At 42.4% G+C, this 23,679-nt stretch overlaps 8 protein-coding genes across 8 annotated transcripts; 4 read left to right on the top strand and 4 right to left on the bottom strand.

Annotated features, from left to right (window-relative positions):
- Nucleotides 1-2,233: 2,233 nt before the first annotated feature.
- Nucleotides 2,234-5,211, top strand: ATC70_008776 (uncharacterized protein; the record flags this gene model as incomplete). Its single annotated transcript, XM_064828021.1, has 5 exons — nt 2,234-3,476; nt 3,533-4,045; nt 4,107-4,234; nt 4,291-5,042; nt 5,100-5,211. The coding sequence occupies 5 exons, from the start codon at nt 2,234-2,236 to the stop codon at nt 5,209-5,211; spliced, it is 2,748 nt and encodes a 915-aa protein (XP_064685223.1).
- Nucleotides 5,212-5,337: 126 nt separating this feature from the next.
- On the bottom strand, nt 5,338-6,329 carry SSN6_1 (glucose repression mediator protein; the record flags this gene model as incomplete). Its single annotated transcript, XM_064828020.1, has 4 exons — nt 5,338-5,879; nt 5,932-6,119; nt 6,176-6,260; nt 6,317-6,329. The coding sequence occupies 4 exons, from the start codon at nt 6,327-6,329 to the stop codon at nt 5,338-5,340; spliced, it is 828 nt and encodes a 275-aa protein (XP_064685222.1).
- Nucleotides 6,330-6,499: 170 nt separating this feature from the next.
- Nucleotides 6,500-8,090, bottom strand: ATC70_008774 (uncharacterized protein; the record flags this gene model as incomplete). Its single annotated transcript, XM_064828019.1, has 6 exons — nt 6,500-6,576; nt 6,635-6,739; nt 6,820-6,969; nt 7,032-7,442; nt 7,508-7,552; nt 7,625-8,090. 6 exons carry the CDS (start codon nt 8,088-8,090, stop codon nt 6,500-6,502), a joined length of 1,254 nt encoding a protein of 417 aa, XP_064685221.1.
- A 1,715-nt stretch (nt 8,091-9,805) lies between these two features.
- Nucleotides 9,806-10,210, bottom strand: RPL9B_2 (60S ribosomal protein L9B; the record flags this gene model as incomplete). The annotated part of the gene is made up of 1 exon (XM_064828018.1): nt 9,806-10,210. The coding sequence occupies one exon, from the start codon at nt 10,208-10,210 to the stop codon at nt 9,806-9,808; it is 405 nt and encodes a 134-aa protein (XP_064685220.1).
- A 681-nt stretch (nt 10,211-10,891) lies between these two features.
- On the top strand, nt 10,892-15,061 carry ATC70_008772 (uncharacterized protein; the record flags this gene model as incomplete). Its single annotated transcript, XM_064828017.1, has 10 exons — nt 10,892-10,901; nt 10,971-11,398; nt 11,460-11,558; nt 11,638-11,843; nt 11,896-12,177; nt 12,235-13,606; nt 13,657-14,067; nt 14,124-14,503; nt 14,564-14,779; nt 14,833-15,061. The coding sequence occupies 10 exons, from the start codon at nt 10,892-10,894 to the stop codon at nt 15,059-15,061; spliced, it is 3,633 nt and encodes a 1,210-aa protein (XP_064685219.1).
- A 1,086-nt stretch (nt 15,062-16,147) lies between these two features.
- ATC70_008771 (uncharacterized protein) lies at nt 16,148-17,739 on the top strand (the record flags this gene model as incomplete). Its single annotated transcript, XM_064828016.1, has 8 exons — nt 16,148-16,256; nt 16,316-16,360; nt 16,416-16,507; nt 16,581-16,849; nt 16,911-17,049; nt 17,111-17,151; nt 17,217-17,455; nt 17,528-17,739. The coding sequence occupies 8 exons, from the start codon at nt 16,148-16,150 to the stop codon at nt 17,737-17,739; spliced, it is 1,146 nt and encodes a 381-aa protein (XP_064685218.1).
- Nucleotides 17,740-18,012: 273 nt separating this feature from the next.
- Nucleotides 18,013-20,173, top strand: ATC70_008770 (uncharacterized protein; the record flags this gene model as incomplete). Its single annotated transcript, XM_064828015.1, has 5 exons — nt 18,013-18,160; nt 18,229-18,271; nt 18,327-18,754; nt 18,816-19,885; nt 19,946-20,173. The coding sequence occupies 5 exons, from the start codon at nt 18,013-18,015 to the stop codon at nt 20,171-20,173; spliced, it is 1,917 nt and encodes a 638-aa protein (XP_064685217.1).
- A 43-nt stretch (nt 20,174-20,216) lies between these two features.
- Nucleotides 20,217-23,377, bottom strand: ATC70_008769 (uncharacterized protein; the record flags this gene model as incomplete). Its single annotated transcript, XM_064828014.1, has 12 exons — nt 20,217-20,247; nt 20,303-20,400; nt 20,457-20,900; nt 20,952-21,095; nt 21,146-21,399; nt 21,458-21,755; nt 21,819-22,481; nt 22,540-22,656; nt 22,714-22,854; nt 22,912-22,974; nt 23,031-23,139; nt 23,205-23,377. The coding sequence occupies 12 exons, from the start codon at nt 23,375-23,377 to the stop codon at nt 20,217-20,219; spliced, it is 2,535 nt and encodes an 844-aa protein (XP_064685216.1).
- Nucleotides 23,378-23,679: the final 302 nt, after the last annotated feature.

Here is a 23,679-nt window from a genome sequence, read left to right as displayed (position 1 = left end):
CTATAATTGATGCTGGTTGTATCACATCGCATCTATGTCTACAGGTATAATCAGCTGTGTGTGCTCAGATGCCTCAGTAGCTACAATAAATTTGATCTTCCCATTGAGTAATGAGCATCAGATGCGAACCTGTAAATTTCGAGTCATTACAAATGGCAGTAGTAGATTGATGGATGAGGTGTTGTAAGGCGTTGTATTCAAAACCGTATAAATCATTCGGCAACAGCTTGCTTCTTCGTGGTGATGTTGTGGCAAAGATTTAAAGCTGTGCCACGCATTCTAGCCAACTTTGAGTACTGAGCGTTATGTAAGAACCTGTTAATTGAGAGTAATTATGCGTATTAGATTGATGGATCGGACATCGGAAAATGTTGCATTAAAAACCGGTGGACGACACCTTGCTTCGCTGTAGTGTGGCAAAGATTGAAAGCTGTGCTGCGCATTTTACAAAAATTAGAACAGCTATTACAAGCCCTGTGATGGTGCTGAAGTCTTTATTTTAGGGCCACCATTATACGCCCATTTTGAGGGGATGTTAAACATATGAGCCGACTTTCAGTCGCTACAGTGATTGTCAAATGATTAAGCGAGGAAAGTGTAACGAAACCAATATAAAAACGAACAGTATTTGAACACTATCTCCTGTTCAACTCCCAACTCAACCTGGCTTCTTTATTAATAAACTTTTGTTCCTCTGTGTCTATTTTACAAAATCAAATCTCATTTGGTCGTCTACAATGCTTCCTTTCAAAAACTGATTTTTCAATCTCCCAAAAATGGTAGTTTACAATGATAAAAATGCGTTTTTTCAACCACACCATAAACGCATCTATGTGGTGCTCAAGTATATAAGCAAGTTTCTGGAGTGTTATGGCTGATAGTATTGCACAAAAGGATTTTATATACGCCACTGTAGGAATAGTTAGCCTTGTGCGATCGTTTTTCGCCAATTTGGCAGAGCCTGACCAATTGGCCGCTTCAGATCCATGAAAACCGATGCTATACAGCTACCAGTAACAAGAACGATAGGTGCTTTTTGATCCTATACATCAATTGAACAATATTGTCGGTGAAGAGGTGCAGATTCATTATAAACTCTACTTTGAAAGCCTTAAGAAGATACGTATACTGTATAATATTATATATAAAACGGGTCGAATTAGAGACAGATTGCAAATAGACTATCAAGAGTAGTATCATTTGATGCGCATTCTGATTTTGTTCAAAAATTACTATGGATAGAAAAGAATGATTAGTATTGGGCTTTAGTGATGGAAAGATAAAGGCATGCATTCATTATATACATTACATTACAAAAGAGGTAAAATATAATAAACACAAAAGCATGCATGTAAAGATGCCAGCTTCATATTTCTTTTCTCATACTGTAGTGGTAATAGTAGTCAATGGATAAGAAATATTGATGTACGATGTACCAGCATGAAGTATGCTTCATTGTCGTTATCTTGGATATCAAAGGTATGATGATTTATCTGTCCGCACTAAATGCTATAATTTTACCTCTGACAAACCAACCACCATTCAGGGAACCCCTTTGTGTTTTGGTTTGAAATCATGGCATGCAAAGCGATAAACCTCTGCTGGCGCATCTACTTTTGGCAATGATCGATGATGACAAAAGTGCTACTATAACTTTGGTTGAAACATGTAACACTGGAGTCGTTTTATGATACAAATACCATCATGCAAAAGACGTTGATCATAATATACAACGTTGATATTACCATACATTTGGCCTGCTGCCCAGTGTACAGCAAGAACAATGTCGGGCGAATTCTGGAATCCATCAAAGACATTCCAACAAAAGACCTCACCTTTATTTTAACAAACAGCACCAACATGAAGAGCACCATTTAGTTTTTAACTTAAGAGAGTGTTTCATACGGTGTTGAAGAGAACGATGGCCAAGATAAATTGGTTATATAAACCACACAAGATGATCATCACTGCAAACCAATACTATTGCAATGTTATCAGTGAAATCGCTACCGAATAAACCGAGTCAGCATATTTAATGCTCTGCCGGCTAAATGTAGAATATTCATGAATCGCAAAGTCGATTGGATGTGATTTGAAATGTTTGGTGATAAAGGGGTATTTTCATGACTATTGTTTAGATTTGAGAAAACGCGCGCACGAAAATGCGCTCTTAAATTAAATAGACATTTACAGGTACTGCGCATTTAGATTCTTTGTTTCTTCCACTTGCAATATGATTTCTAAACCACAAGCACCATTGAGGTCATCTAATCGTCCAAAGAAACCAATTGTATCCATCCCATTTCACATAGACAGCAGTAGTGATGAAGAGGATATCTATCGACCAATTGTTAGAAAGCAAGTCCAACAAAAGCAATCCATAGTCCAAGAGAGCAGCAATGAAAGCGAGGAGGACGAAGAATTTCAGCCCATGATTAGAAGGCAGCCTTCAAAGGGTCACAGCAGTAATGAAGGAAGCCAATATGAGCAAGACAAGCGCTCGCCTGCCAAGACAATGAAGCCTGTGATTGCAAAGCAACCACACAAGGTTCGAGAAAGCAGTGATGAAAGTGATCCAGAGGAAGACCATGACGAATTCCACCCTGTCAAAAAGCCAGCAGCTAGAGCAAACGATAGAAAACGCACAATGGCATCTGTCAGTAGTGAGGAATCAGATTACAGTGATAGCGAAAGCGACGATGCTGAAGAGGAGGATCGCAAGCATGTAGTCAAGAAATCAAGGATAGCTTTGAAAAGCATCTCCAGCAACACAGTCAAATCATATATTGTTACAAAATTCTCTCCATTACCAAACAGCCGTATCAAAAAGAACCATGATGCTCGATCCATTCTGAGCAAAAAGTTCAAGGTGCCTACCATGGTGGCTCCCAACGGAAGCGCTGCGGCGACAACAACCAAAGACGGCAAGCCATTGAAAGTTAGTGGAAAAAAGGTATCCGCATTGCCTACTTTTATGCCACCTACCAGCAGCGAGTTTGGAGAGAAAAAGACATTGGGAATTCGACGCAGAACGGGGCACATGTTGAGAGCACTCTACGATCACACAGCTGAAGGTGCCATTGTGCTCTGGGATCCTGATAATCAACCTGTGCAAGAAGAGATCAAGATTACTACGGATAAACCAAAGAAGGGCAAATCGTTAGCAGAAATCTTGGGTTTGAAGCAGGAAAAGAGAAAGCTGGTGCATGTCGTCGTTGATCCAGCATTGACAAGAGTCTTGAGACCACATCAGATAGAAGGCGTCAAGTTTTTGTATCAATGTACTACGGGCAAAGTGTATCCTGAAGCGTATGGCTGCATCATGGCAGACGAAATGGGTCTTGGAAAAACATTACAGTGCATTGCTTTGGTGTGGACACTTCTCCAGCAGTCTGAAGAGGCCGGCAAGTCGACTATTCACAAAGCCATCATTACATGCCCTTCGAGTTTGGTCAAGAATTGGGCAAATGAATTTGGTAAGGATTAGATGTATATCATTGCATGGTGGAGTGATTAATGAGACATATTGCAGTAAAATGGCTGGGTGCAACTCGAGTTCAGCCTCTGACTGTGGACGTGGGCAACAGCAAGGAAAAGATCACAGCCGTCAAGCGATGGGGAGCCAACCAAGGCAAGAACTCAATCCTCATCATTTCTTACGAGAGTTTGCGAGCCTATACCAAGTACTTGAAAAAAACGTCGATTGGCGTCTTGTTGTGTGATGAAGGCCATCGTTTGAAGAACCGAGAGTCCAAATTGTTCCAAGAGTTGAATAGTCTGAATGTCACTCGACGAGTTATCCTCTCTGGCACACCCATTCAGAATGATCTGAGTGAATACTACGCATTGCTTGATTTTGCCAATCCTGGCCTTCTCGGTACACCCAATGAATTCAGAAGAAACTATGAAAATCCCATCTTGAGAGGTCGTGATGCCGATGCTACTGAAAAGGAGAGAGCCGTTAGTGATGAAAAGGTGGCTGAATTCTGGAATATTGTCTCCAAATTCACCATTCGAAGAACCAACGACATTTTGACGAAATACTGTAAGTTGTCTGATTGAGTGCTTTTTTTTTGTCCATTGACTAACACAGCCTGCAAATCCAGTGCCCGTCAAGTATGAGCATGTTGTGTTCTGTAAATTAGCGCCCTTGCAAGAATCGCTGTACAATGTATTCCTGGAATCACCTGAAATGAAATCACTGATGCGTGACGGAGGATGTCAAGCATTGAAGGTGAGTAGTGCTATTGAATCATCTTCTGGCGCCCACTCATCCCATATTCTCTGTAGAACATCACACTCTTGAAAAAGCTCTGTAATCATCCTAACCTCCTGAACCTGCCCGAAGACTTGCAAGGCTGTCAGTCTGTGTTGCCCGCCAACTACGTTACTCAAGGCAAGGTAGATGCTTCATTGTCTGGTAAATTCACCGTGTTGGCTCGCATGCTTGCAAGAATCAAGAAGGATACCAAAGACAAGATTGTGCTCATCAGCAACTACACGCAAACATTGGACCTGTTTGAAACCTTCTGCCAGCAAAATCAGTACGGCGTGCTTCGTCTGGACGGCACCATGACCATCAACAAGCGACAAAAGCTGGTAGATCAGTTCAACGATCCTGAGGGCGAAGAGTTTGTATTTTTATTGAGTAGTAAAGCAGGTGGATGTGGTTTGAACTTGATTGGTGCCAATCGCCTGGTGCTGTTTGACCCCGATTGGAACCCTGCTGCTGATCAGCAAGCGTTGGCTCGTGTGTGGAGAGATGGCCAAAAGAAGGATTGCTTCATCTATCGATTCATTGCTTCAGGCACGATTGAGGAAAAGATCTTTCAGCGTCAATCTCACAAGCAATCACTATCAAACTGTGTTGTGGATGAAGCGACAGATATGGAGCGACATTTCTCAGTGGCTGACATGCGTCGATTGTTTACACTGCACACCAAGAGCGAGAGCGAGACACATGATACCTTCAAGTGCAAGCGCTGTATTCTTGGTAAGCAGCATACGCCTGCCGAGAGCATGAATTATGGTGATTCTAGCACGTAAGTCTTGTTTGAACGAGTGCATTGATTTGAGCGCTAATTTTTTGTTTGATATAGGTGGAACCATTATGATAAAGAGCTGATCAAACTTCCAGACCCCATCTTGGTATCAGAGGCACAAAAGGGAATTGTTTCCTATGTATTCCAGTTCATTTCACATCTCAAGTAGAAAAAAAAAAAAAAGAAACACTTGATTTGCTATTTATTCACATGTAAACACACACACACACACACATATACACATACACATACACATTTCATCCAACTATTGCATTCTCAATTAATAAAACACTTTTTATTCTCTTGAAGGAATAGGCCAAGTGGCCTCAGGTTCATTCTGATAGCGATCAAAATGCTGCTTAAAGTAGGACCAACTAGATACGTTTTGAGCTTCAGGATTATACTCATCTGCAGCTGCGTATTCAGGTACAGTGTCTTTGATTTCCTTGGCCAACATGGCATCAAGATCATCCGCAGTAGCATGTTGAGGCAGCTTGTAGCCAGTACAATGATAGACCAAATAGCCTTCTTTGCCTCCCATCTTCATGAAGGGTGCAAACTTGGATACACGAGTCCAGTTGACTTCTACTTGGTCGATGGTGTCTGCTTGATCCAGCTGTTGGGCATCACACTTGAATGTAAAGAACTCGCCTGCTTGGTACATTTTGTTGCTATCAAAGGCATCAAACTTGTGATCTTCTACAGCGAGAGGGTTGGGATAAAATAAAGGAATCTCGGTGACAATCGCTGCCGATCCGCTGAATTTGTTGTGGCGAACATCCATAGGAATAAACGTGGGGAGAGCCATCTGCACAGGGTCATTGGCGATATGGACAACTGCATGAGGTAATGAGAGAGTGTGTAGCAAAGCATGATGGCCTGTATGTACCTGGCAGATTCTTTTCTTCAGTCCATGGATTGTCCCAACGATCCAATTTTGCACCAGTCGTGGGGTCAAGATAGTAAGTGAGTTCTTTTCCACTGACTTTGAGTTTGTTGTCCTCAATCTTGGCCTTGGAGACGTTCATACCGATACATTTGAATATCTTTTTAGGTGCTTGGCCTGGAATAAACGCGCTAGAGCAATTGGCATGAATACTACAGCAATTCTCATCTCATATTGGACGACCTACAAAATGGAACCTTCCCATTGAAAAAAGGTATCTTGAGATGAGTCGGTAGCGTATCTCACTTTGAGCAAGTCGCTTACGGTATATTCTATCGAACTACGTTAGTATTCATCTGGTGCCAGTACATCTTGACACACGCGTTACTCTTCAAAGACATGATGGTTATTGAAAGTGGCAAAAAGGAAGCAAGCGGCCCTTTCGTCTCAAACAGCCAGCTGCATGTAAAATTAAGAAAAAGCTTAAATAGTAACAGGGATGATGGCGCGCGCATGCGGCTAACTGCATTTATGCAAGGCGTAGTTGAATAGTCAGAAATGACACTTTTATTTACTTTTGACTGCTGGTCTTTGCAGTTTCCTTATCAACAGAATCAATGGGTTCTACAGAGAGATCCAAGCTGGAATCTAGAAAACGACAAGATGAGAGCATATTCTTGCAAGTAAACGCTCTCCATTTCTTTACCTTGCTTATCAAAAAGATCATCCAAATCATCATCGTCATTTGCTGTGTGAGTGTAACCAGGCTTAGTTGCTTTTTCAGATTCATTGCCTAACGCTGAAAAGGTAACTAGCATTTAAAAAATAAAAAATAAAAAAGGCTAAATACTCTGGTATTACGTATGCATAAATCGACTTGCTATTACATACCTTCTTCGTTATCAGAGCTAGCGCTTGATTTCGCATTTTGAGTTGATGTGGTAGTCGTGGGAGGCACATTAGCAGCAGTAGCAGCCGTGGTATTGGCATTGGCTGTTGTGGTTGCAGGAGGAGGAGGAGGAGTAGTAGTAGTAATAGCATCTAATACGATTTGGACTCATCAACGTGATCGTTCCATTCACACACATTTCCCAAAAACTTACTTGATGTAGCAACATGAGACGAAGCTTCAGCATCCTCTCTGGCCAATTGTCTAGCAAACTCTTCGTCAGAGAGCATTTGTTCTGCAGGTGTAGACGTAGCAGACTCTTTTCTTTGCGATAATAAGGGATTGCGCACAGGAGATTGTGGAGCCTTGTTACCGTCCCATTCGTATAGATCCACTGAACCAGATGTGGCTGTAGGTGGAGAGGGCCTGGCTTGCTGTTGTGGCAAAGGTGCTGTATATCGTTGTTGTTGTTGTTGTTGTTGTGGTGATGCTTGGTTATCTGACAGACTTAAATTACCTATACCAGATTCTAAGATACCTCCTTGCGACGATTGTCCTTGCTGTTGTTGAGCTTGGTCAGGAGCCATGAATTGGTTGTATAGACTCATAATCTTGTTCTTGGCAGCTTAAAGGTGGGATACTCGTTAGTCAATCAGGTCAAGCTTCAGGCATGGCATTTTGTGTACTCACCTGTACCAGCTTCAATCACCTTTTCCTTGATAATAGGCAATTCCTCTAATATACGTGACATTTGAGAAAAATTTCCTTATCTTCCTCAACCCGCCTCTCTCGCTTTAGAAAACTTACCTTGGAAATTAAACAACGGTTGCTCTGCTTGTTGTTGTTGCGTATTGTTCTGAGGGTAATGCGCATCACCTTCTCGTGCTAAACGTCTTGCATACTCCTCGTCTCGTCTCAACTGATCCATACCCTCTGATTGTCCAGGTTCAGGCTTGTAAGAAGGATCCGACATGCCAAGTAATACTTCAAACGCGGCATCCAAGTTGCCGCCTTGGCTTGCCAAGATGGTCTCAATGACATCGATATCCAAATCTGGGAATGCGTCTTTTAATGTCTTGATATCGCCACTTAATTCAGTCGTAGTGTCGTTGGTGGTGGTAGTGGTGGTGGTGGTTTGCTCTGTCTGGTTATCGTTGTTATCAGAGGAAGGTAAAGTGATGGGCACCTGCTCTTCTTGATTGACTTGCTCAGCTGTAGTAGGAGTGGCAGGCTTCATCAGCTCGTGGACAGATTTGCTTTGGGGTTCAGACATGATGTTTGGTGTTGATAAGATGAAAAGAAAAAGAAAAAAGAGAAAAAGGGAAAAAAAATGAAATATTTCCTTTTTATGGTGTGTGCTTTGATGGGGATCGCTTGGCCTTTTCTCTGGGCTCTGGGCTCCCAAAATACATCATTAATAATCCTGAGGTCTGCAATCAGCGGGGAAACTAACCCAATTAGAGAGTATGTTTTTCCATTTGATGGAATATCATGTCATCTTATTGTTGCACAAATGTGCATGAATATCATAATCAAGAAGCGTATAGAGGCTTGTCTGCCTGATACTAACACTGATACGATTCAATGTGCTCTAAGTCTTTGAGAGGAATATCAAATTTTAAATAACAGCAGACAATCAAAGGATCTTATCAAGCGGTTACGTTTGTCAGAGTAAGCAGGAACTTTTGCGGGCTCCAGATACACGCTTTAGATGGAGAGTCCTCGGGTAGTGATCAGTTTGGAGTTTTGTTTTCATCCTATTGATGTATGCTAAAATGTTACATTTTAGCTTTCCATTGTTATGTGAAAACCATTCATAAACGACCTGTAGGTGTGGATCCGATACCTCTACGATACCGCTGGCCTGTATATGCGGGAACAATCCATTTAGGGGCAGACAGTATATTTGCATTGCCTCTTATTACTCACATCTATGCAAATCATAGCAAATTTTGGGTGCATTTAAGCGGTTTCTCGCGTTAGAAGCCGTTTTGCGCTGCCAGAGTAGCACCAGACAATTGCTTTCATCCAGCACTTACGGTTTGACACATTTGCTCCACTTTTTTGGGACCTGAAAAACACATCATCAAAAATCGACTCAAAACCATGAGGGGTATCTCATGGTTTTCATCGAAAACTAAACGATCGCGTTTTTGGCCCAAAAAACGGAGAATTTTACTATGACATGTATTATATCAAAATGTTTCTCTCGACTCGAGACAACCCAAAAATCATTTTTTTGAGGTGTTCATATGTAAAATCTCGACATTTTTACCATAGTCCTTATTTCATATATTTATAAATAGCTCAGTAAGCTTGTTCAAAACAACCATTGTAATAAGCACCATTAGATGCGCCTTGAAAAGTACTGTAAGAACCCATTAGGAAGTATAGGGTGATTATCACAAATCACATAGTCGAATTGGGGAAAACAGATGAATCAAGTCGAAATTATTTATCTTTTATCCAATCTGGAGCAAAGGTCAGTCGGCAATTTAACCAATGTTAGCGGCGGCTGGCGGGCAAGAACAATGCTCTCTAATCATGAAAGCAGTCGATGTTTGTGAGGCTATTACAAGGAGAATGGTAACTTGAAAAGTGCTGTAACTTAGCCTGGCTAAGAGCACTTTGAATTTGACTATAATTTCTACTATCAAATTGGAGCACTCTTGATTTATGATCACCTTCCACTGATCCCTTTCTTTTGATCATATTGGATTCACGCAGATATCTTTTTCCAAGCTTCAATTTGCAAGCGGAAAGAGTAAGCAATTTTGATAGTTTAGATAGTCTCTTGAAAGCAACAATATACCACTTTGTCATTCAGTAAAAGAAGCGCCTGTGAAAGCTGCTTGCACGCTGAGATAAACATCCCACGTTTATTACCCAAGTGATACTCATTTTCGGTGTACTATACGAAAACGCCCTCGATAGCTGCTTTTGGAAACATATGTTTTCTGGCCGGCGCGACAATGGTTGATGGGGTCATCAATTTCTGGCTGGATATTGCTCTTCTTGCGTGGCGCTTTTTTGAAAATAGAGTGCATCACCCCCCAAATGAAAGCGGTAGGTCTTTTTGGATGGCAATGTTCTATCACAAGCTCGGCTGTAAGGGTTGGAATCATCGATATCTGGTATGAGGTCTTTTGGCTTTTGATGCTTTAGTCTATAATTCACTTTGTGAACATTAAATAGATGTCTGGTGTAAGAGTAATTCCTTGCGAAACCCTTTTTACACGCTCTGCAGTAAGGAGATCTGTGGCTTCCGATGCTGGCGATGTCTTCAGCCAGCAGAGTTGGATCAACAGGAGCAGGAGCAGTTACAGTTTGTGGTGCTTTGCGTGGAGGTGTTGATGGCAAGACCATATGGTGCACACCTTTCAAATGTCGCATGTATGCAAATTTACCCGCATGGCCTCTACCGGCATAGCTTCTTTCGCATGATTTGCAGTAGCCTCTGGGATCGTGTATATCTGGCTCCACGTCGATGTTTTTGACCCGTGCATGTGTTGTGCGCACGTCTTTGTGAATTGATGTCCGATGTTCCGGCACTGATCACAAATAGCTAGATGAATTCTGCCAGCCAGATCGAGATCAAACTAGACAGATACATGCAACACTTCCAAGCGATTCTGAGCTTCCTGATTGCTTGATGGCCTTGGTGGTACCACATGCCAAATAGAATACCCAAGTACCAGTACCACATTGCTTGTCGTTCTACTGGTATGTCAATGGAATTGATACAATAGCTACTGTGAGTATATAGACTATTTTTAGCACGACTAGAGCATATTGTGTATCTGAATGATATCGACCCACATTTCTATTCGATCCAACACCATCGACACCCAAGCCTCCCCTTGTGTCCCCTCTCTTTTGTCCTTCTCCCTCACACTACAGATTGTACATCAAGTGAAATACTCCCCCTTTTTATCCATTTACTCTTTCTCTCTCTCTCTCTCTCTCTCTCCCCTCCTTTTTTTTTCTACACTGACTTTTATCTCATTTTATTTAAAGCTTCTGTATTTCCCATTTTCGAAATCCTCTATTAAATAATCACTGGACACTTGTAGCATGAGACGAGGTAAAATGCACACACACACACACACACTGGATTGACTGCAAGCAGACAAACTCATTTGCTATTGTGTAGAGGAACAGGAGGCAGAACCAGATGAAGATTTCCGTCTGCTGGGCGAGCATCCCATGCCACCTCAGGCACCTTATATATTTTCAGACTATTCACTGTCTACCAACAATAGCCATGAGCCATTCAAATCAACCGAAATGTTGGATCGCAACGATAAAGACGAAAAGACAGACCAGACAGCAACTCAAGGCAAGAAAGCAGGACACAAGAGCAGCCTGTTCTCGTGGCTGCATCTAGCACAACGACGAAACAAGCAAAACGAAAATGAGCCTCGCATTATCCACATCAACCAACCTCAACTGAACCAGAGATTCATGCAAAACGGCGTTTCCACAGCCAAGTACAATCCCATTACATTTCTCCCCAAGTTTTTGTACGTTGAATTCAGCAAATCAGCAAACCTCTTCTTTTTGTTTATATCCGGTATTCAGGTATTTGATTTTCGTGTGTTGTATGCATGCTGTTGCACATACTCACATTAGACAAACACAGCAAATACCAAACATTTCACCCACATCTCGCTATACCACGCTGATACCGCTGATTATTGTGCTTTTGATCACTGCGATCAAAGAAATCATTGAAGACTATGTAGGGTAAAAAAAATCAACGCAAAACAAACAGGCAGCTTGTCATGGTGAGCATGTACTTACGGATTATGATACAACAGGGCGTACACAAGTCGGATCATCAGCTGAACGCTCGTCAGTGCAAGATTTACGATGGCAGCCAATTTGTCTCTAAGAAATGGAGAGATGTGAAAGTGGGCGATATCTGTCGTATTGAGAGCAAAGAGTTTTTTCCAGCAGATCTAATTCTATTGAGCTCATCCGAGCCAGAGGGTCTGTGCTACATTGAAACCAGTAATTTAGATGGGTAAATGACCTAACACTGTTGTTGGACTAGACTAACATGGTTTGTTGTACAGTGAAGTGAACCTAAAAATCAAGCAAGCCCTACCTGAAACAGCCTCCTATCTGTCTCCCTCTGATGTGAGCCGCCTGTCTGGCGTCTTGAAGTGTGAGCAGCCTAACAATCGGCTGTACAATTACGACGGAACATTGGGACTCACGATCGATGGTAAAACAAAGGATTTTCCGCTGGATCCATCAAAGCTGCTCCTGAGAGGGGCCCAGCTAAGAAACACGAGCTGGATCTATGGCTTTGTTGTGTTTACAGGCCACGAAACCAAGTTGATGCTGAATTCAAGGTATGTATAACAGTGGCGACTCTGGTATGGAGAGCTCACCTTCATACTGCTCACCAGCAAAAAACCAACAAAGGCATCCAACGTCACTCGTATCACCAACCGCAATATATTATACCTGTTTACCATGCTCGTGATTATGAGCATCCTGTGTTCCGTTGGAAATCTTGTTACGTCCACCAGAGCAGGAGATCAATGGAGCTACCTGCAGATACCAGCAACAGAGCGTGCAAGAGAATTTGGTTTCTGCATCCTGACATTTATGATTCTCTTCAACAGTTTTATTCCCATCAGTTTGATGGTCACCATGGAGATTGTCAAGTTTGTGCAGTCCATCATGATTGACAATGATCTCGACATCTACTATGCAAAAACCGATACACCCGCAGTGGCAAGAAGCAGCAGCTTGATTGAAGAGTTGGGACAAGTGGAATACGTGTTTTCAGACAAAACCGGTACCTTGACATGCAACGAGATGGAATTCAGAGAATGTTCTATTGCGGGTCTATCTTACGCTACCACAGCTGATCCAGAGAGACGACCTACATCAAATAACGATTCAAATGGGCAGTACTCGTTCACGCAGCTGGAGGAGCATTTACAAAACTCGCAGCATGCACACATTATACATGAATTCATGACCTCCTTGATGACTTGCCACACTGTGATTCCCGAAGTCGTCAAGGATTCCAATGAAATTGTCTATCAAGCATCGTCTCCTGATGAGGGTGCTCTGGTGCAAGGTGCAAGTGAGATATTCAAATATCACTTCTATGCAAGACGACCCCATTCGATTTACTGCAAGGTTCAGGATCAAGAGGTTGAGTTTACTATCTTGAATGTCTGCGAATTCAACTCGACACGAAAGAGAATGTCGCTTGTGTTGAAGGGTCCCGATGGTAGGATCAAGCTGTATTGCAAAGGCGCTGATTCCGTGATACTGGAGAGACTGACACCCAATGACCCATTTGAAGAGCAAACACTGCATCATTTGGAAGAATTTGCTTCTGAGGGCCTTCGTACACTCTGCTATGCCATGCGAGAGATTTCACAGCAGGAATACGAAAACTGGTCGACTATTTACGATGCTGCAGCAACGACACTGACCAATCGAGCCGAAGCACTGGACAAAGCAGCCGAGATGATTGAAAAGGACATGACCTTATTAGGCGCCACAGCCATCGAAGACAAGCTCCAAGACGGGGTTCCTGATACGATTCATACGCTTCAACAAGCCAATATCAAAGTGTGGGTCTTGACGGGCGATCGGCAAGAAACAGCCATCAACATTGGATACAGTTGCAAACTACTAACAGAGGAAATGGATCTCTTGATTTGCAACAAGGACAATTATGCATCGACAGAAGGCTTCTTGGCACAAAAATTGAATGAACTGGAGCATGATACCACCAAGAACTCTGATATGGCCGAAGTAAGTCCTTCAGTCTGCTTTTACTACGTGTACTCATTTCATTTGAACAGGTGCACGCACTGGTCATTGAAGGCAAAGCACTGACTTTTGCACTGGAAAAAGACATGGAACGTCTGTTTTACGATGTAGCCACGCGATGTAAAGCAGTTATTTGTTGTCGTGTGTCTCCGTTGCAGAAAGCGCTTGTGGTGAAACTGGTCAAAAAGTACTCCAACTCCATCTTGTTGGCTATCGGTGATGGCGCCAATGATGTGTCCATGATCCAAGCTGCTCATGTGGGCGTTGGTATCAGCGGTGTGGAAGGACTGCAAGCGGCCCGCAGTGCAGATTTTGCAATCTCTCAATTCAGATTTCTCAAAAAGCTGTTGCTGGTGCATGGCTCGTGGGCATATCAAAGACTGAGCAAAATGATATTCTACTATTTCTACAAGAATGTTGCCTTGTATCTAACGCAATTTTGGGTAAGCAATAGCTGTTCTGGACATGCTTCTCTGTACTAACGCTTTGGACTACATAGTATGCTATCTTCAATGGCTTCTCGGGCCAGACACTGTATGAATCATGGACCATGTCCTGCTTCAATGTCTTTTTCACCATCTTACCTCCCATGGCTATTGGAATCTATGATCAATTTGCCTCAGCTCGGCTGTTGGACAAGTACCCTCAAATTTACATTTTGGGACAAAAGAACGAATTCTTTAACCAGAAGCGGTTCTGGGGATGGATCATGAATGCCGTATATCACTCTGCTCTGCTGTTCTTTTTAGGCATGGCCGCTTTCAGACGAGACGAAGTGTTTGGGGGACTTGGTTGGTCTGGCGGGCAGTGGTGGGTGGGCACCACCATCTTTACTGCAACATTAGCAACGATCCTATGGAAGGCTGCGTTGATTACAGAGTTAGTGGCACTTTATATCATGTGAAGCGGCTTTTTGTAATAACAACTCTTTCCTTTTAGTATATGGACAAAATATACAGTGATAGCTATACCGGGATCCATGGTGATTTGGTTCATATTCATGCCTTTGGTATCGTACGTTGGACCACTCTTACCTTGGGGCATCTTTATGGAGTACATTGGCATAGTGCCTCGCTTGTTTGGCAATGTAAATTACTGGCTGTTCTTTATCTTGGTGCCATTAGCATGCAATTTGAGAGATTTCTTATGGAAATAGTAAGTCATTGACACTCGCCCATACTTTTCAAGGTACTTACACATGTACCTAGTTATAAACGCATGTATAGAACCAAAAGCTATCATTACATTCAAGAGATACAAAAGATGAATTTGCCTGACTACCGTCCTCGCATGGATCGCTTTAGGCAGGCTGTTAACAAGGTCAGAAAAATTCAACGGTTGAAGCAATCCCGAGGCTACGCCTTTTCACAGAATGATTCAGATCAAACCAAGATCATTCGCATGTACGATACTACACAACAAAAACCCTCAGGCTAATTTTATAATACTCTACATATACTATATTTTAAGCAATAAAAAAAAAAGATGTAAACGCAATATCCTGACAAAGTGGGCGCTCAAGATGTAGCCGTCTGGCTCGTGCAAACAACATGTCTTTCTTGCTGTCTTCCGTTCGACTTACCATGAAACTAAGACACTGGCAGAAGCGTGTTCGAAACATGATCAAGCAAAAAGGACAGCAAAGTTGACTTTCAGCGTAGCAACACGCTTTCTCCCATTTTCAATGACCCAGCTACTGATACCACTGTCAAGCAAGAGGACAAAGAATGGCAGCAGTCTGTTGCTGCAGCATGGTAAGGCACTTGAAAGTTGTATAATGAGCACAATCTGAATTACTGATCTACAGACGACTTCAAAAGAGTAAGGCTACTACTATGTACTACCTCTGCGATGTATGTAACCAGAGAATGGCAAATCTCAAAGCAGCACTGACGCATCGAAAATCAGTACACACTATAAAGCCTAAAACAATGACTAAAAAGATCGACATAGAGCCTGATATAAATGATCCCAATTTCTACTGCAAATCATGTACAGTAGCTTGTGAGGGCATCTCAAAACCGTTCATCACCTGACACTCAAGCGAATGCATCCTTTTAATACATATCAAAATGACATTTGACCCTAATCTTGATGACCCCACTCCATATTGCAAAGCACATAATCATACTTGCTCTTTCAAAAAAGGAGTACAGGGCGCATTATCGATTTGTACATGGAATACAATATTCCAATACTAGAAATCAAGAGGCTACGTAGCTATTGCGATGGACGTTTAGCAAGCAAGCGTTATTCTTGCAATCGTCTATCTACGCTACGCCATGATTTATGTTGTCAATGAGCCCGACAAAAGACAGCACACTCATGTTAGGCTGGCATCCTGAAATCAGGATGATGCTGTTGGAAGGACAGCATATTCGTCCAGCAGAGTCTTGTACAATCAAAATGCCACCATCTCCATGTCGTCATTGTATTCCAATTCCGCAATACAAACTGGGTAATCCTTCTTCTTCCCCCCTTTTGATATTCTTTTTCCTTCATTTCATTCTTTCTTTGATACAGATGTCAAAACCCTCGCCATTAGCTGCCAAAATAGCAGGATCTATACTTCCTGTCGTGGTGTACGGCTTGCTAGGCTATACTTGGTACATTTACATCTTCCGCATCTGTGGTAAGGAAAAGCAAAATGATCCAGGATCTCTTTATCACTCGCTGATACATTTTGTTTAGCACACCTGTTACTGAACAAACCTCCTGATAATACAGCACAAGCCAGTAAGGATGCTGTGCACATGTACATGTGGCAATGCACAACTCACCATGGATATAGTTATATTTATGATCATTGCCAGTTTCTTTTGGATCATGGCACTGATTAGTTATACCCGAGTTTTATTCACCTCGCCTGGAAAACCTCCCAATGTATGTATAGAACGAATTGCTTTGAAATGGCAATGCACATCGCTCATTCCTTTCCCTCTCGTAACTCCTGCAGGCTCGTACACCGCTTCTGAGTGAAGAATCAAATCAAGGTCAAGTAGCCCCTATCCATTTGCCTCGCTATTATTACTCGCCCAAGCTCTTCAACCAATCCACCATGACAATTCGATACATTGATGCACAGGATAAAATGGATGTCATGCCAGTGATCTCAGTGAGTCGCCAAGACGGTCAGCCTAAATTTTGCCACATGTGTGAGTGTTATAAGCCTGATAGGGCTCATCATTGCAAGGAGTGTAACGCATGTGTAATCAAAATGGATCAGTAAGTGTGTCTATTCTAGAGATAGTGTACAAAATTGACTTAGCTTTCTTGATATGCATAGTCATTGCCCTTGGGTGAACGGCTGTGTTGGATTTAGAAACTACAAGTTTTTCTTTTTGTTCGTGTTGTATACGGGCTGCTACGGACTCTGGGTGTTTGTCAGTTCGTTGCCGTTGGTGGTTACAGGTATCCGTGATATGGTATGTATAGGTTATTAGTTGCTGGGTGTGGAGAGTTGGCTGATGCATTGCAATACTGTAGAACGCTGATTTGGACCCTCAATGGATTGTCATCATCGTCATGTAAGTCTATGATTGAATCTCGAGAAAAAAAAAAGAGCTAAATGTTTAATCGCAACTCAACACAGTGCATTCATTTTTGGATTGACAGTATGTGGATTTGCAGGCGTTCATGCGTACTACATTATTCGAAATGAGACAACCATTGAGCATTTGGCGGATAGACCCAATGAGATCAGGGTTGACTTTGACATGTCAGGTCAGAATTTCGAGGTTGTCTCGGTGCCTGTGGATGATAACTTATGGGAGCGTAAAAAGATGGAAAACTGGGTGTTTGTTATGGGTAGAAATCCATGGGGGTGGTTCCGTAAGTAGAGCGTGTGTTCTGGGATCACTGACTGCAAGTCTAATCTACTTTTTTTTTTTTTTTTGAACGTAGTTCCTATTCAACGAGGGTTAGGCGATGGCACAGTATTTCAGTACAATGATTACATGTTCAACACGATTGTGAATAGAGCAGTTAAACAACGTCAGTCTATGGATGTGCCCAATTACGGAAACAACAACAACCTCCAGGAACCCCCACATGCGAATGTGGAATATGAGGCGGAGCGACTCTCCTCTATTGATAGCACAGCTCATATGACTTGAGCAAGCTGATGGCGATAATTGTAACAATACTAATACTTCATACCATTTAATTGTACATACACATAATAAAGACTCCCCCCCCCCCCCTGATTTCACTCGAGCCACACACATGTCAATCTGGTTTATGCATTTTTGAAACACAAGCCTCCACGGATGCTTAACTTGGAATGTAGGAAAAAGGGTCACTGGTTTACTTTTTTCGATATTTGGCAGATGGGCAAAAAAAAAAAGGCCAACCAAATTGCATCCTTCACTACAACACATCACTACACTATGGGATCCAAAGAGAAGAAGTCTACCATCAAGTTTCAAAAGAGCAAACTCAAGGGAGTTGTTAAGCGTAGAAAGGAAGTCAACAAATTCAAGAGACAAATTATCAAGCGTCAGCTTCGCCGTGGTGCTCCCATTGATCCCCATAAAGGTATGAAAAGGAACTCCCATAAAGCATCACTATTTGAATAGCACTATTGACACTTTCCATGACAACAGACGAGGAGGAGGGCTTAAAAACTGTAGAGACAGCAGTGGATGAGTATGTTGGATTCGATGATTGCTGTAAACAGGATCACTGATGGACATTTTTATAGCACACCTCAAGTCAACACCGAAGACTATTTCTGCAACTTTGTCATTGATGCTGAAGAAACACTCGATTTAGACGAAGACGAGGAGGAAGATTTGGATGCCTTGGATGCATTTGAAGCCATCTTGGATCCTGATCAAAACATTACAGCTCAAGGTCTAGACGAAGACGAGGACATGGACGAGGACGAGGAGGAGTCAGAGACTGAGGACGAATACGAATCTGAGCAAGACGAGGATGAGGAACAAGACATGGACGATAGCAGCGATGATTCAGAACTTGTGACACTGGCCATGACAAATGAATGGTCTGCAGCTGCTCTCAAGAAATCTCCTTTGGCATGGAAAAAGCTGCTTCTGGCTTTTAGATCCATTGTCAGATCAGATGAAGATGCACCCAAGCAATTCACCTACCGAGTGGAAAGCAGTAAAGGTGAGGGTTTTTGCTGTAATTGCTGGCGCAAATAACCAAAGCTAACATTGTCTGTATCTAGTCTATATCAAACTCGTGCGAAACACATTAAAGGCAGCTTATCCCATCTTGAGTCAACACATTTACTTTTTGAAAAAGGAGAGATATCCCGGCAAGACAAAGAACTGGCCCAAATTGGAAAAGGTCATTCAACTGTACCTCAACAACTGCGTTCGATTCCTCAAAGAGTTATCACAAGATGAAGTGATTCAATTTGTGTTGGAGCAATTGGCACCTTGCACATTATATATGGGCTGCTTCCCCAAGATCTCGAGAGAATACCTTCGTGTGCTGTTGGATCGTTGGTCAGATGTCGCACTCTCTGCTGAAACCCGTAGCGATTGTCACAAGGCCATCAAACACTTTGCAACCACAGCCATTGATGCCAACCGCAAAAACTACATGCCCAACGTATTGAAGGGTATCTACCTTGTTTTCGCTAATCGTGCCACCAAGATCAATCAAACAAGTTTACCCGTCATTCAGCAAATGCTGGAAGAAGCAGGCGATATCTATACCGTGGATTCTAAAGCGAGCTACGAGCATGCCAGTGTGTATGTGCGTCAACTTGCTGATCATTTAAAGAAGGCTAAAAAGAGTCAAACGGTGGAGAGCTTCAAACAAATCTACACATGGCAGTTTGTCAGTTGTCTTGATTTCTGGGCTAGTGTGGTTGCTGCTACCTGTGACCCTTCCGTGGGCGAGTCTTCTCCTATGCAAGCCATTGTCCATCCCTTGGTGGAAGTGTGTCTCCATACAATCCGCTTAAATCCCACAGCCCAATTCCTGCCTCTCCGTATCCACCTTGTACGCACGCTGACTGGTTTAATTGATTCTACTGGCTACTACATTCCATTAGCATCCTACTTGTTTGAAATCCTGAGCAGTGATATCTTCAAGGGCAATCCTGCACAAAGCGACTTGCCTGCGTTTGATTGGGATCTGCATCTCAAGACACCCAAAAGCTATTTGCAATCCAAAGGCTATCAAGATGCTGTGTTTAACGTGATGTATGATTGTCTAGTGGACTTTTATGCCTGTCTTGGTTTGTCTATTGCGTTCCCTGAGCTGGCTATTCCTGCTGTAGATAAGGTAAGACTGCGTGTATGTAGTGCTTTTGGGATGTGTGTTCTAACGACATGTTTGATGCAGCTCAAGGAATACCTGGTCAAAATGAAGGGCACTCGTTTTGTCAAGTCCATTCGTGTCTTGATTGAAAAGATGGAAACACATAAAAACTACATTGAGCAAAAGCGTGCACCCATCGAGTACACACCCAACAGATTAGAAGAAGCCAATGCATTCCTACGAACCACAGACTTCGAAACAACTCCTTTGGGTAACTTTTTGAAAAAGAGAAACCAACAAAAGCAACAATAAACAGATAGACACATTGCATGTAAATTACATTTTATTCTTTGATTCATCTACCCTTTGTCATGGCGACCACAGCCCTATGTCAAGCAAAAATTAGAACATGTTGGTTATTTGGCTTGGTGTGCATCTTACTTGTTTAAACGAATAATGATGTCTGTAGGGATGCTGTATTGTAATAAGCCAGTAAACATGAGAATTGCTTGGGCTGTTTTTACATGGTTGCTCGACTCCTAATCGCAACACAGTGAGTAAGGCCATCCAAAAGAGCTATGCATCATCTACTTACAGTCGGTCTGTTGAGGAGAGATACCCAGGTTTTGTACAAAATGTCCATCGTGTTGAGCAAGACTTCAGGCACGTTCTTTTTGATACTGTCATCCAGCGAATTAAAACGCTCTACCAACCGAAGAATATACTGGTGGTCGTATCGGAGAGGAATGATGTCTGTGCTTTCCAAATGCTGCATTGCCACGTTGAATTCCTTTTGGTCATAAAATGTACGGAACTGCAAGAGATGGATCAGGATGCGGATGGTATTTTGTCTCTCTGCGGTAACCGCCTTTGTGAATGGCTCAAATTTGGTATAGTAGTCCATGGCTTCCTTGGTGAATTGAATGATGGCTGTGTTGGGCTCATCAGAAAGCGTAAGATCAACGATTCTGTCGGCGTGAGATTGTTGCAGCGCGTCAGTGAGTTCCTTGACCAAGACATCCACCATTTTGTTGTAATCCTAGACACATTGTCAATAACCAAGATATCAAGGCTGTCATTGCATACGTACATGTGCCACGCTGTAGATATGAACGGCATCAGAGCAGCGTCCTCTTTGTATGCATTGCTCAGCAGTGGGATAAAGAATTGCTTCAATGAAGTGCTCTCTTGATCTGATATATAACAGGCTCTTTTGACGTTCGATCAATCCAGGCTGCAACAGCAATGTCAGCAAAATGTCATTCATTGTATACATCAACTTACATGTTGTTCATCATTCAAAGTTCCCAAGAGCGCCTTGGCGTCGTTGGAGTCGATCACGTACTTGCACACATACGATCTAGCAAGGTGAACCATGGATTGATCAGGATATCCGTTTTCTGAAGAATAGATGCTCAAAAGATACAGGTATTGCACTGCATTTTGGCGCGAGTCAGGAAAGAATACTTGGATATAATGATAGAGAAGGTGTTGAAAGTTCAAGTACAAGACTTGGTTCTCCTCATCCTCGGTAATCACTGCAAAGACAAGCTCCATTAGTTTATGATCCTCTCACAAATCCATAGTTTTACTCACACATGATCTTGGTGTCTTTTCGGCTTGCTGGCAGAATCCTGAGTAATCCATGGTAGGCTAGAGCTGCTGCAAAGTGCACTGTTTCCAGTCTGTACTTTTTATCCTTGTGTAAGAAGCCAATAGCCTTCTCAAATTGCAATGTCAAGATCAAGATACGAAAGTAGATCCATGGGTTGGTGTTGTCTGGGTCAAAATAGCTATTACCGTAAGATGCCACATGCTTCTGAACATCAGCCAGTCTATAGCGTTCTAATGCATTGGTCTCTTCATCCACAACCACCTCTCTCAACATGGTCAGCTACACACAAGTTGGTCCTTGTATCAGTACTTTTGTCAATGCTATGACATCTCCATAAGTTACCTGAAGCCAAATAAAATCTTCTACAGTGCGAATGATGTCAGGCTGGCTCTTTTTATGTAATTCGCATCGTCCCATGATTTTATACAGAATCAGCTTGTAAGGGTCCACCACATGTTCGCCATATTCAAATTTGTTGTAGTCGGCAAGAATCGCTTTTTGTGTAGATGGAGACACGGTGTGATACTCTGCATTGACATATTGCTCGAGATAGGATACAAACTTGCGTTCCGTTGCAAACATTTCACGATGCGTATCCACAAAGTCGGCAGCCATATCCAAGTGGCCACAGCGGATCAAGTAATATACATACGCCCAAATGGGTAAATTGTCCACAATCTCCAGTCTATCGTCTGACCATCCAGAACTTGTCTTGAAGGTGAGGTCCATGAAGGCACGCAAGCGATAGTTGAATAAGGGGTTGCCTCCAATTTTGATGATCTGTGCATGTCGATTCAAGGTTTCATTGATGAATTGATGAGATTGTTGCTCCAACCATGATGTTGAGGCAGATATCAGTGCACGACGGGTTTTGACAGCTGCAAAGCTTTGGTATGGCTCTGAGGCGTATGTTTTGATGAATCGGCCTTCTTTTCTGCCAGGGACGTCTGATTGATCCACTAAATGTTGCATAATGTGCCAGGTTTCCAAAGTGCAATCTTGAGCCTAGACAATGTGCTTTAGATGATTGTTCAGCATGGCCCATGTCACTGTGCTTGCTTACCTTTTTTAGTTCAGACATGTTGCGAATGTTGGATAGGCCCTTGATCAAATCGTAGTCCAAATCTTGAGAGCGATTGGTGTTCAAGTTGGTGATAACACCAGCGTATTCGTTGATTCTCTACAAACGCACATGTTTAGCTTCCACATTGCACATGGCCATCCAAGAGCTGCTTACATTGATGCCAGAAGTGCTGTCATATTTGGCGAATTCTTGAAAATCAACAACGTTTTCCGCTTCCTCTTTTCGTTCGGCTTCGATGCTGCGAAAGATATCTTCAAATTGTTGATTGTAGGATGATTGGAAGTCGTTGGTTGTCTATACAAAACGAGATCAGTGTGCATGTCATGATGAGCGGTTTATATTTGCATTTACTTCTTGTCGATTGGCTTCTATGATTCTAATCAATGTCTTCTCGTGTTCTTCATTCAGAAATTCCTGCAGCGCAAATGTTATATTGCTGCCCATGATGGTTCCTTGTCATGGCTGTTTACCTCGATATTTGTATCATCTTCAACCTCAATTCGAGTAAAGGTATTGCTTGTGTCGATAGGTGCTGTTACGTACTCAGTGTCAATACCATTGCTTGCCAGAAAATAATGTCTAAGCATGTGCGTATAGACTCATTAGCCTATACATTCATATCAAAAGCGAGTATTCATACATACGCCTTAGCATGGAGTTCTTGTGAATGTGGAATTCTTTCATCCATGGATTTCATCTCTCGTTCTAACTGGTCCCATGTTCTGTTGATGATGGGTACTTGATTTCGCTCACTTGATGCTAGCATCAAATCTGATTTAACTCGGATCTGTCGAAGTCGTTCACTGAGCGTGTTCATTGTTTTTGAGGGTACTGTATATTATCGAATTAAACAGGAGAAACAGGTAAATAAAAAAACACGAAAAAGCCTTTCAGAACTTTGACTGACATGAGCTTCCGACGAGTCACGATCGTTCATGCTGTTGTCAGTCGAACCAAAGGAACATCAAACATGATGGCCTTTCTTTTGGATGTGCCTTTTATCTTCTCAATTGAGATTGACCTGGAACTCTCCCTCTTGTAACAGTATGTCATGCGCCTTTTGCGTTGCTGTCTATCAACATTATGAAGGGAGAATTAGGCAGCTCTGAAAATGTTCAT

The sequence above is a fragment of the Mucor velutinosus genome, assembly GCF_035048745.1.
Source record: "Mucor velutinosus strain NIH1002 chromosome Unknown tig00001563, whole genome shotgun sequence".
Lineage (NCBI taxonomy): Eukaryota > Fungi > Mucoromycota > Mucoromycetes > Mucorales > Mucoraceae > Mucor > Mucor velutinosus.
The sequence above is the reverse complement of the archived record's forward strand: the minus strand, read 5'-3'. Positions and strand labels throughout refer to the sequence as shown.